The 13,008-nt window shown below is 44.1% G+C and overlaps 1 protein-coding gene across 1 annotated transcript; it reads left to right on the forward strand.

The window, feature by feature from the left end:
• Positions 1 to 11,301: 11,301 nt before the first annotated feature.
• On the forward strand, positions 11,302 to 12,438 carry LOC127305486 (aquaporin PIP2-5-like). Its single transcript, XM_051335904.2, has one exon. It carries the CDS (start codon positions 11,395 to 11,397, stop codon positions 12,268 to 12,270), a length of 876 nt encoding a protein of 291 aa, XP_051191864.1. The 5' UTR covers positions 11,302 to 11,394; the 3' UTR covers positions 12,271 to 12,438.
• Positions 12,439 to 13,008: the final 570 nt, after the last annotated feature.

The following is a 13,008-nucleotide window of genomic DNA, read 5'->3' on the forward strand; positions in this document are numbered from 1 at the left end:
GGATCAAAGGCATGTCCCACGTCGGATCTGGGTGAAGAATAAGATGGAAGCTGATGTTCATGGTGACCGCGTCGACGGCGGTGGCGGTGCAGGGCGGAGGCTCTGTGAAGCCGAGTGGCGTCGACTTCCCGTCCGTACAGGGGTGTCTCCCGATCCAAGGCTTTGGGGAGTTCGTGCAGTGGCGCGCCGGCGCGACGTTCTCGTTTCCGTCTCCGTTGTTGGGGTTCAGAAGGACCAATTTGTAATTTCTTTTATGTTTCTGGACTGTTCTGTAAGAACCGCGGTTTAATATGAACGGGGTTTTCTCGCAAAAAAAAGGCATGTCCCACAGTGGCAACAAACTGCGAAGCTTCGCATAGCTCCCTTTGAAACCAAATAGTTAGAAAAAATGATTGCACGCGACCGAATCCCGTTCGATCCGGCAATCTCCGGGCATGTCGTCCATTGGAGTTCGCTGGTAGAGCCTTCTGAAACTCGACTCTCCGGCAAGATCAATGAAGACATGCATGAATCAGATCTTTTTCATGGTGTGAGAGGGATCCTAGGACCAAACCTTCTTTATTCGAACGACATCCCCCACACTATCGGCCGTCACCGGTAGCCAGGCCTATAGCACCACCACTTCCACGGGATTGCACCAAAATGCATTGTCGAGGAACAACGTCAGCGCCGCTGCCTCGACCAGAGGACTCCGCCCTAGCCATCGCGGGAAGTGCTCGCGCCGTCCTAGCCGCGCTTGACCGCCATCGTCGTGGACGAGGCGGGCGGGCAACAGTAGGCGACGAGGATCTACAGCAGGGAGGTGCTTTTGGTGGCGGCTAGGTTTGGCCCCTATGCCGCCCTGGGGACCAGCATGGTAGCAGCAAGTTTTCACCTACGCATTTTTCGATCTATCCTGACGTCACATACTCCTGCATACCGTATACCGTACGAGTTAGAATGGTACTCCCTCCTTCTCAGTTTATTAGTCTTTCTCGTATTCCTAGGTCGCCAATTTGACCTATATAATTTAAATTATATAATATAAATATTATATTTTAGAAAATAGAACATCTAAACTTTCTAATGATATATTAGTATAAGTGATGCTACTTGATCAAATTTGCGACCTAGGGATACGTGTACGCCTAATAAACTATGGGAGAGGGAGTAGTAGATCCTCACAATCAATTAAGTAGTTAATTATTAATTGGTTAATTATCCAATTTCCCAAACTAAATTTGAGGGAGATACTGGTGCAGATCGACCTTTCCAATTTATATTGTAGCATGAGCAAAGTGCAGAGATGACCTCTTGCTTTCAATTCATTTGGCGCAATAACATGCACGGGTTTACAGTGTAAGGTGTGAATATAGACAAAACTTGCTGACTATCTTGATCGCTAGTTGAACTGAATTGGAATTTTGCGAACACGAATTAATGGTGTCAGATCATACATATCGATGGCAACGAAATGTGGCAGTTACGTTTCATTGTATGCTCGTTTTCAGGGTGCATGACATGCTACGTTTACTGCTCTGCTGCATGCAATTCAGGCTGTATCATGGACTGCTCTATCTGATCTCTCCAGAACAGTCTGTACGAGTTCTGTAGTCGGCTAGCTGGTCCATTCACGCACATACGTACATATATAAACGCTAGCAGGGCACATGCACACTCTCTCTCTTGCAGTTCATTACGGACCCATTTACTAGAGTGTAGCTAGCTACTCCTGTTACCGCGACCGTGTTAATTTTTTTTTTTGAACAGGAAAGGTCCCGAAGGACCTGGAGCATGCATTCATATCGTCGGTGGGAGTACAATTACAAGAAGGACCGCAAAGATAAGAAAAATTACAACCAAGTCCCTAAAACTTGCACCGAGCACCCCGCAAAGATGCGCAGAAACGCGATCGAGTCCATGGCCGACAGTTGTTGACTCGCCGGCGCGGCCGCCGCTTCCATCACCGGGGACAAAACCACTTGGGGAAGAAGCCGCGTTCACCGCCACGCCGGAGTCGGTGAAGATCCTCCAACGACTGAGGAGATAGCTCGAACCAGAGAGGAGGTCGAGCGCAGCAGGGCCAACCTTAAGGCCGAAGATAGCGGCGACCGGAGCTAGCCGGCGCTTGGAGGATGCTGCCGAGGTTGCACGCTCCAGGAACCTCGAGCACCACCACAGCAGGGTCATCGTCGTCGCACGAGTCCACTCCTCTCCCTCGCCACCGAGGCCGGCCAAGAGGAGAAGGAGGCGAACCTGGCCACCCAAGCAGAGATGGCGAAGACGCTTATTGAACCAGAGGCGCGCCGCAGAAGTCAGCCTCACCTCTTTCCACCACGGAAGAACGGTGGAGCCACTCAGCAGCGCTGGCCTGATGCGGCGTCGGCACATCAGGCAAGGGGAAGACCCCTGCCTACCTCCAGATGCACAGGTGCTTGCTTCATCCCTCCTCTTCTCCTCGCCTCCATGGCCGGCCAGAGGAGGAAGAGATAGCAGCCCAACACCTCGAATCCAGGGGTAGAAGAGTTTGATCTTATACACGGAGATCCCTGGGGTGGCGAATCTCACCGTCTCACCGTCTCAGGATGCTCAAGATCTGATCCAGAAGATCTTGAACCCTACTCCAAACTACCGGCATAAAGCTAAATCCTAAAAAACTAAACCTAAAATCTACTCCGGCACCCCTGCTCTGCCATCTCCGGCCGGCAAAGCCGCCGGAGAAGGCTCGGGAGCGGCCCGGCCTCTCTGTGGGAGCTGTCAAGGAAGGGGGAGGAGAGAGAGAGGAAAGGGGGAAAGTGTGCTGCACGACCGTGTTAAATGCGCGGCTAACATTCGGGGGCGTGATTTGGTTGTTCGTATGGGCTTTTCTCGCATTCATTCAGCTAAGTTTTTTTGACGAATTTTGTTAAAATTTTTGCATACATTTGAATGCTTGAAATTTTCTTCGAGGAGTAGCTTCATCTCACCGCCGCACACAACTTTTGTGTTTGTAGTTTTCCATTCTGACAATGGTAGATGAGTACATATACACATCTCCCTTGTATAATGTACGAAGTTGTAGATGTACTCGTCTACGAATATCAAAACCAAAAACTTTGGACATAATGTTTATGTGAAATGGTGAGGTGAAACTTCTCCTCGAATGAAATATCAAATGGTCAAGCGTGAGCGTAAAATTTGACAAAATTCATCAAAAAAACTCCAAATGAAACACGATATTGAATTTCAAACACTAGACGAAACTATGAACCGATCACGGGAATGAAATCACAACATCAGTGCACATGTTTTTTTATATAGACCTTATCTCAAATCGATATATGGTTAATCAGATTAGAGAGGATTAAGATAGAACTAGTTTATTTATCCACAACCTCCAACTTGCATGGAACCAAATGTGGTGTAATATTTTTTTTTACAGCGTGACATGTGATTTTGTTAGCAACCAATCGGAATGCGTAAATTGGCCCAAATCGCTCCCCACTTCATTCGATATCGAGGGATGCGAGCAATACCTACAAGCAACCAAAATCAGGCCCTCCTCGGTGTGCGCTCGACACCTCTTACCTCAATCTCATCTCAGACGACCAGATCTGCTAGTACATAGTATGAACGATCTGACAGAGGCTAGGCATGCATGCAGCTACATACAAACCAATCATGAACACATCATCATCATACTCCACATATGCCCCTTATTCTCCATTCGTCCTTGATTCACGGGAGAACTAGTTACACACAAGCAGGCAATCTAACACACACACGTACCCATCTCACTCATGTCTCTCTTTAGTGTGCAATCGCGTCCATGTCATGTAGTACTTTTTTTTTTCCGAAATGGAGGCATAAGTCCCAGCCTCTGTGTCATGTAGTACATGTACATACTTGACAGTTGACACTCCTGCAGTCATAGCTCACTAGCCTTGTGCAGATAGTTCAGTGAGACGATCATGCACGCACAGAATCACACCGGACCACCTTTACTACATGTCAGACACAGTAGTTTCATTTATTTACATGGTTATACGTATGTGTGCTTCAGCTTTAGTTGGTCTATATGGAAATGATTAAACTGTAAGTACTTCATTCATCTTGTACGTCCTTGCTAGTTCAATCCTTGAGCCTATGATAACCGTAATTCCTATATATTTTTCTCCTTCTATGCCCTTGGATCACACTCTATTCTGAAACCCTCCAAGCCTCTATATAGTTTGCATTGTCCGATGTTGCTGCCAAACTACTCATACGTACCCTCTATCCTTTTGTCGACAATCAAGATTTCATTATCTACACGAACAATGGAGGTGAAGGTGTATTCTACTAATAAAAAAGGCTATCCATGTGCTCGTGACCCTTGTCGTCCCAACCTAAACAATGTATGTTCTAGAAATACAAATAAGATGTATGTAATATGCTAAGAACCCAAAGAGGCAAGCAAAACCGTAATTACTTAAGTTAGTACATGTACAATTAATTCACTGGGATGTTTGTTTACATGCAAGGCAAAATGGGATGAGGTATATAGACCAGACAAACCTTGGTACACTATAATATCAAGGTTCACACTCAAAATTCAAGGAGATTTGGCACAAATAGTCATAGTATTTGTTAGATTCGAATTAAGATCTAAGGCTATGAGGTAATGAATCTCATGTGAAGGGCGACTGGGTGATGGGAGGCGGCAGGAGGAGATTGGAGAGGGGTCGTACGAAAATTTGGAGGACTCCAGAGAGGGGTGCTTTCTTCTATGATCACCGATTTACGTGGCCCTAGCTACTTGCTAGGATTGAAATGACAAATTTTGAAAAATGTGTGTGTGGACAACCAGTAACTCAAAACTCTATTAGTTGGAAATATCTGAATAAATGGTGTGTTTAATAGGAACATCATAACAATGGAATATACAAAAGGCTGGGTTGCAAGCCTAATAGACTGCAAAAATTGGATTGGGATGAAGTTTCTCATCTGCTTGCTACACATGGAAATTGGTGAAGGGGGCCTAATGGACGTGTTCTATTGAACATTGTTGACGATGGATTTTGACTTCTCACCCATTCCAGTATAAGATTTTGTATTTCCTAAATGTGCTAGAAGTAAGTCTTCCTAAACGTTTTCTAGGATACAAGTGTCTCCGTGAAATATGAATAATATATTAATGCTAAATATTAAAATATTAAAATAGCTTCTAAGTTGACAAAGTAAATGAAAGAACTAAATTCACAATGTATCGAACAAAAAAGAAGTAATTGATTTCTTGAGTTTTCAAAAAAGAGAAAGTAAATGATTTTGTGTGATACCATATGCCTCTAGATTTCAAGGATGAAAGAACCTAGTAGTAGTGACACGTGCAAACTTCTCCTAATGGTGTTTATCAAGAATATCTCAAGCGTTGAGGAGATGAATCACGAGACCACGTCTATCGGCTATATATAAATCCATGTTTAAGATGTATGGAAAATGCGCATAGATATCTCTCTAGTTGACACTGATAGCGGTCCAATAAGTTTGCCTCATACTAGTATTTTCACGAACCCCATGGTTGGATTGAATGGTTCTTAGTTGTGACTTAGATTTTTTTTATTTCTCACTTGGTTAGGAAATACAAAATCATACACTAAACGTGTGGCAATGTTCGTTAGCTACCCCTAGACCGATCTTTATCATGCTCTTGATGTCTTACCTATCTCTATCGGCTATCGTTTACTGGATCAGCATTCTAATGGTGGTTTCATCTCGTTGTCATCCTTTGGCTCCCTGGCGACTGCTCGCTGGTCGGCAAGGGAACATATTATTCCATTTCTGCAATCGCGTGCACGGAGCACGGAGAAAGAACCCACACCCTAAGCATAGGAGAGGAAGGTGAAAATGACCTTGGGAGAAAGAAAGCTGCTCATACTGAAACACCTTTGTGAGAGCCTAACCAGTTGGAGAAGAACAAAGAAAAACAACTGTGTCAGCCAAGAAACTCGGTCGTTGGTGGTAGAAAAAAAACCGTTGTAAATTATTGATGGTCAGGTCATGTTCCTCACAAGCAATGTAACAAAAGGCAATCATCCAGGAGAGGAGACACCGGAATGTGACAGCACGGCCATAGCCCGTAGGCATAGCCTGAGAAGGTAGCACGGTAGCTGCGGTGTTGAGACTTTTGCATATGGTGCAACCGTACGGATTGGAGCAGCGTAACGTGTTTTCCTTTCAGCTGCAGTACGTCGTACACTGACGCCGTGTGGATCGTGTCATGACATGCCATGCAAAAGCAAAACAAAAAAAGCAGACGTACGTGCCTACATGCACAGCCCTGCCCTGGACATTCTAGCTATACGTTCAACTCACGAGGACCGGACGGCATGAAAGATTTTCTAGACTACACCCTACAAGTTGTAGTATCACATTTCACTACAGGATAACTTCAAGATGGGCTACATGATGCAAATAGGAATCCACAGGGCTTTGAATGCAACCCACCACCACTAACAACGAGGACTCGCCTTGCACCGTCTCCCGCCACCAATGACGAGGAAGGGATACACTACGCTCGTAGAATGCGTCACAACCATCGAAAGAAACTAAGATTCGGTGAATGAACGAAGGGACCGGACCAAACTAGAGGAGGCGTCAACCAAGTACGTAGTGTCAGCAACAATGTATATCCCCTGGAAGCCCACGCTTTGAGCGGCAGACAACAACGACTCCAACTGACGCACCAAGGATTCGACGAGCAACCTAAGCAATGCCTTCAATGGCCCACGGGCGAGTACTAGGCTATCGGCACAGTTGCAGGGCCACTCCGTTGGGAAGACCGCTCCCTTCCTACACGTCAACGCGCCGAACTCGATACCAAGGACTGCATCACCACTCCACCGCCAAACAACACCGGGAATCAACTACTTCGCCGCGATAAAGGGGGTTGTTGCCTTGGGAGAAAGTCCTCGACGCCACCATCGACACCCAAGCTTCGCTTAGCAAGTTCTCCGGTGATGATAAGGCAGACGGGAGAGGTGGGGGAGAGGCACTACGGGCGTGGCTGCCCCCTTGTCACCTAACCTTATTATTTTACCAACTACAGTAAAATACCAACAAGAAGTGAGCCTAACTCATTTGGTTAGGAAAGTGGATGTACAACCAGCCACCTATGTTCAAGTTTCCGGATACCCGGATTTGGATTCTTATTTTTTTTTTAAATATCATTGTAGGGTCTTCCTCCACCGTGTTCGTTTCAAAAAAATACAATAAAATACCATCCCGACCCTGGACGGCATGGGAGTCGCGGATGGACGTAAGTCACGTAACGATATGAACAGTCAGAGCAGAATTTTGAGCTGCCATTTTTTGTGCATATGCCTCAGATTATTATCTAATTTTTTTTAATTGAACACTTTTTGATCTGAGCAACAGAAGATTTTTGAAAAAATCGATCAACACCAACAGTACACTGCTACTTAGTGACATACGTACGGTACGTACACATCCGAGGTAGCCGACCGGAGACTATTGTACAGTACCCGCCTGGCCCAGCTAGGTACCTAGCCCCTCTCTTTTTTTTGTCCCTAGTTTGTACGTTCACGCAACCAGCTTAATGATCCGAGGACATTTTCGTCAAGTTGAAACACTGTTTTAGTCGGCAGTGTACGTAGGTACACGTTGGTCCTTTCCTGTCCACCTGTATATTGTTTGCATGTTAAGTAGACAAATTATTAGGATCAAACTGGCGGGCTAGGGAGCATGCATGCATGCGGGCATGCCCACCCTGCTTCAGTACCTCAGACTGTGCAAATTTGCTCAAGACGGCTGACAGATACTCTCCCCACTCGGCCATGTTGTGCAGGAAATCAAGGAGCCCCCTCTAAGAGATATGTAGGGAATTCTATATTGTTTGTGAAACTGAACTGTAATCAGAATAGGATCTCATATGCGCCTGCTACCCATGCATGGCGCTAGAGGTGATCAACATCTAACCGAGAGTGACTTCAAAGGAAGCTATCTCATCTTAATTAAGAGGGTTTTCACTATGTATGTGCAAGAACATTATATATCCGATTAAATGACTATCCGTGAGGAGGTAAGAGAACATGAGAGGCCTTACACTATAATTAGTATTTCATATATTAGTGGTGCCGCTAGTAATGCTACACGTCTTTGTGCTAAACAAACTAATGCTTATAGAGAGAGGAAGATGCTTGTGGATCAATTATAATCTAGTTTTTCTCGCCAATAGCGTTATGAGTCATCGTACTCATGTTGATTAATCAATAAAGTTCTCTGAACTCACAACAACAAAAATCTAACCAGTACATGGTTACAAGATAATGTGGAGTTTGTCGCGGACCTTTTTGGTGCGGATTGTAATCCAACTATTGACCAACAAAATGCATGTCTTGTTTGAATGAAAAGGTAAATAAAGTATAGAGAATAGCTAGGTATTGAGTAGAAAATTGGATCCCACACCAACAAAATATAGAGAATCCTACTTTCACAAAGTTATTATATGCACCTCGGTTTCAAAAAATAAGTTATTATATGCACCTCTATCTGATCATATTACGTCGTTAATAAATATTGTCTTGGCCCAAAGACTAGTACACCTTCTGATGAAATAAGAAGTGCAATCAGAAAGAAAGCACTACTGCCTCAATTATCCTAAAAATGGGTGGAGAATTTTAGTATAATCAACCTTCAAATGAGTAATCCATTGATTAGATGTGATCTTAGCATATGATGATGAGTCCAAATACACATATAGTGATGATGATTATCTTGCCGACTAGGCAACCATGGCATTTAGCAAGATGGTCGTGCCACTTATGAATGCATGGATCGATCAAGATTATGCAAGAGAATCTCACGATATGGAGCATGTACTAATTAATATAATTTATAAAATGAAGGATAACTTCCCGACCCCAACAATAAATAATAAACAAGTCAAAAGTATTGATGTCTTGGTTGTTAGAATGAACTAATTCATAAGTTAGCATCTGTGCAACAGTATCAAATAATGACATATATAGACCCATGGCCATGTATTGTGATAATAAGGAATCCTAATAATAATGTAGTAGCTATCATGGAGATTAGAGAATAATTCTCTTGCAGTCCAAGAGAATAGATGGAGAAGGACACTATCCACCATCCTATAGGTTTGGTTTGTGTGACGGTTTGTTGTACAGACTCTTATCTCAATACATGTTGGGCCTAGTGGAGCATGATTAAAATACTTTGCAAATTAATATATCTCTCTCCCTCCTCTCACTCTCTCTATCTCATCATAATAGTAATAAAAATAGTAGCAATAATAATATAATATAATATAATATCAAACTGAGTTTAAGTTAGCTGGTTATTTCCTTGTGGTGGAACCTGCCCATACGGGTTCAAGTCCTATAGTTGGCATGGGTGCTTGCATATGTTCTTGATTTATTCCATGCCTTTGGGAGATATCGAAGTGCTGGTCAACTATTAGGTGAATGTGGTGAACTCCTCAATCTCAAGATTTGCCAGGTCACTATTGAAGATGTTTATTAGGGAAGGGTGTGAGTACATGCATAGAGAAGAGTGTACATGCATGTTGTGAGCGTCTTGTTTGTAATGTGTTCCTTCAATTTTTTAGTAATACTAGCTATTGTTATCAGCATTTCTCGATTTCACGTTTCCCATGGTATTGGATATCATTGGTCAAGTTAATGACATATAACTCGTGGTGTAACGGTTAATTGGAAATAATTGTCCATTTCATTTTTTTAATATCTATAGCACGTACCTAATACTGAAAATACTAAGGTGATTTTTTTAGCTTTGTTTCTCAATGTAGTTAATACAATCATGAATGCGGGTCTAATATTTTCTGCATGAAGAATTCAGAATTACCTTCATCCAAAGTGCAAATCCTTTTATCATTTTGACCAATAAAATATTTCTAAGGTTGACCATCTATAATAAACCAATTTACGATCAAAAATCAATTTTTTAATAAAGCTCTTACAAATGTATATAATTATTATGAGAGAAAACATGTATGGACAAAAATGATTGGTCAAAGTATTGTCTTGACGATTTTTTTTCAATGTGTCTGTTTGTTTTGTGGGAAGAATTAATGTCTTAAAAAACTTACATTTTGGATCCAAGAGAGAATAACTCAACTTGTGGCCTTCTTGCCCCCAGGTCACGCTTGTGGCCAATATCTCGACGTTTGGTTCGCCTATTTGCAGATTCTTGACTCAAATGAACCAGGGTTTCGGTGTACTCAATTTCTAAATTTTAGCAAAAAAAATTAAGGTTTGTCAAATTCTGCAAAAATACACACATATACATTGAGTTGAAACTTACACATATTTTTCGCAAAATAATATGAATATTCGCTAATTTTCATGAAAATGGGAATCAATTAAGTTTCAAAACTTACTCTGTAGTTATCCCGTTATCACTTTCACAGAGGTCACAGATAGACGTGTATTATAATTCAAAAATTTGCATGCCTAAGTTTCTACGGAATAGCTATATGTGTTAATCTTTTTTGTATCTTTTGAAAACTTGTAAATACATATTTTTGGTAATTATCAGAATGTAGGCTCGAGTCTACTTGGTTCCAAAAATCTATTCGCGGAGTGGTCCAGTGTGGGTAAGATTTTTAGGACAGACGTGGCTAAGATCTGCAAATACGGCCTAGCTCTGGCTTGTAAACGAGTAAATGACTATTGTAATTTGTAAATGGCGCCTACTAGGGCATGCTCAATGATGTGGTGGCCTTGCTCTATATATAGATGCAGCTTTGCCAGGTTAGAGACCAATCTCCATCATCGGCTGATCCTTATATAATTAGTTGCAATCAATTGGTAAGCTCAGATTGAGGACCTCAGTCGATGGTGGCCATCGACTCGAATGAACCTAGGTTCCGGTGTACTCAAATTCTAGAAGTTAGCAAAACAATATTTGTAAAGTTTGTAGAATTCTCGAAAAAAATACACCCATACATTGAGCTGAAACGTAACCATATTATATTGTTCGCAAAATAATATGACAATTCTCTAAGCTTCATGAAAATGGTAATACTATAAGTTCCAAAACTTACCCTGTCGTACTCTTATTTCTCACTTTCATCGAGGTCACAAATAGGTTTTTTTTTCTTATTTTTCGAAAACCTATAAATACGTATTTTTGCTAAGTATCAGAATGTGGATTCGAGATTTTGAGAAGAGACGTGGCTAGGTTAATTCAGTCTATCCCTGGCTTGTAAACGAGTAAATAACTATTGTAATTTGTAAAATGGCGCCTTCTAGGGCATGCTCAATGATGGTGGCCTTGCTCTATATATAGATGCAGAGCTTTGCAAGGTTGGAGACACCAATCTCCATCGTCGGCTGATCCTTAGTTAATTAGTTGCAGTCAATTGGTAAGCTCAGATCGAGGACCTCAGTCGATATGGCAGCAGCAGAGGGCAAGTTGAGTCCAGATGCCAACGTTAACGGCCATGTCGTCAGCACCAAGGACTACCTGGATCCTCCTCCGACGCTGCTGTTTGACGCCGGCGAGTTGGGCAAGTGGTCACTCTACCGCGCCGTCATCGCCGAGTTCACCGCCACGCTTCTCTTCGTCTACGTCGCCATCGCCACCGTCATCGGCCACAAGCGCCAGACAGACGCGGCACCGTGCAGCGGTGCTGGCGTGCTCGGCATCGCCTGGGCCTTCGGCGGCATGATCGCCGTCCTCGTGTACTGCACTGCCGGCATCTCAGGCGGCCACATCAACCCCGCCGTCACTTTCGCCCTCCTACTCGCGCGCAAGGTCTCTCTGCCGCGTGCCCTCCTCTACGTGCTGGCTCAGTGCCTCGGCGCCATCTGCGGCGCGGCGCTTGTGAGGGCCGTGCACGGGGGCCGCCACTACGTGCTGTACGGCGGCGGTGCCAACGAGCTCGCACCGGGGTATTCGCGGACGGCAGGGCTGGTGGCCGAGGCGCTGGGAACCGCCGTGCTGGTGTATACAGTGTTCTCGGCGACGGACCCGAAGCGCATGGCGCGGGACTCCCACGTGGCGGTGCTGGCGCCGCTGGTCATCGGGTTCGCCGTGTTCATGGCGCACCTCGCCACCATTCCTGTCACGGGCACTGGCATCAACCCGGCGAGGAGCTTTGGCGCCGCCGTGGTGTACAATGGCCAGAAGGCCTGGGACGAGCAGTGGATCTTCTGGGTCGGGCCGTTCGTCGGCGCCGCCGTCGCCATGTTGTACCACCAGTACGTCCTCAGGAACGGAGCCACCAAGCACTCCTTCGGCTCCAACCACGACGACGTGGAGGCCTAGGCTGGCAGGCTGGCTCCATTGTATCACATGATCGATATTACCTATGTCATTGTCGCGTGCGTATGGTGTTATACGTGTACCGAGTACGTATCTTGCTGAATAATTCCTGTACGTTGTAGTTCTCGCCTGCAATATTATGCATGAGATCGATCCATGGGATTGTATGTACGTGAGTATGTGCATTAATTAGCATTATCATCTTTTTGGTGGAACTATGGTTTCCATTCCAACCTAGCTACACACAAATTTATGTTGTCACTGTAAATCATAAAGATTCAGAACAACACTACTCCTCGCTTCTGAAGATTATCCACGATTAAGCATCGTTGAGGCACAGCTAGCCACATGAAAACTTCCAGCGAGCCGGGGTTTTCCAGTTCCAGATGGCGCCCGCGCAGGAGAAGCTCTTGTTCGCTGCGAGAAGAGCCCGTATGCACTGTTCGTGCAGAATTCGCCATCAACCGTGTGGCACTAGACTTTTTTTTTTTTTTGCGAAAGCGTGTGGCACTAGACAACGGTATAAAATTGATGTACTAGCCAATTTCAATAAAAGTTGTTCAAACTGGTGGAAAATGCTTAGGCTACATGGGAATATTATGCATGAGATCGATCAATGGAGCATTGGACTTACATTTTATAAGTCCTCCTCTACATACTCTCCCTAGTGAATTTTTCAATGCAGATTAGGCAGGATGTTTAATGTTTTGATGACACGCGTTCTACTAACGGATTTGCAAT

The sequence above is a fragment of the Lolium perenne genome, chromosome 6, assembly GCF_019359855.2.
Source record: "Lolium perenne isolate Kyuss_39 chromosome 6, Kyuss_2.0, whole genome shotgun sequence".
NCBI lineage: Eukaryota > Viridiplantae > Streptophyta > Magnoliopsida > Poales > Poaceae > Lolium > Lolium perenne.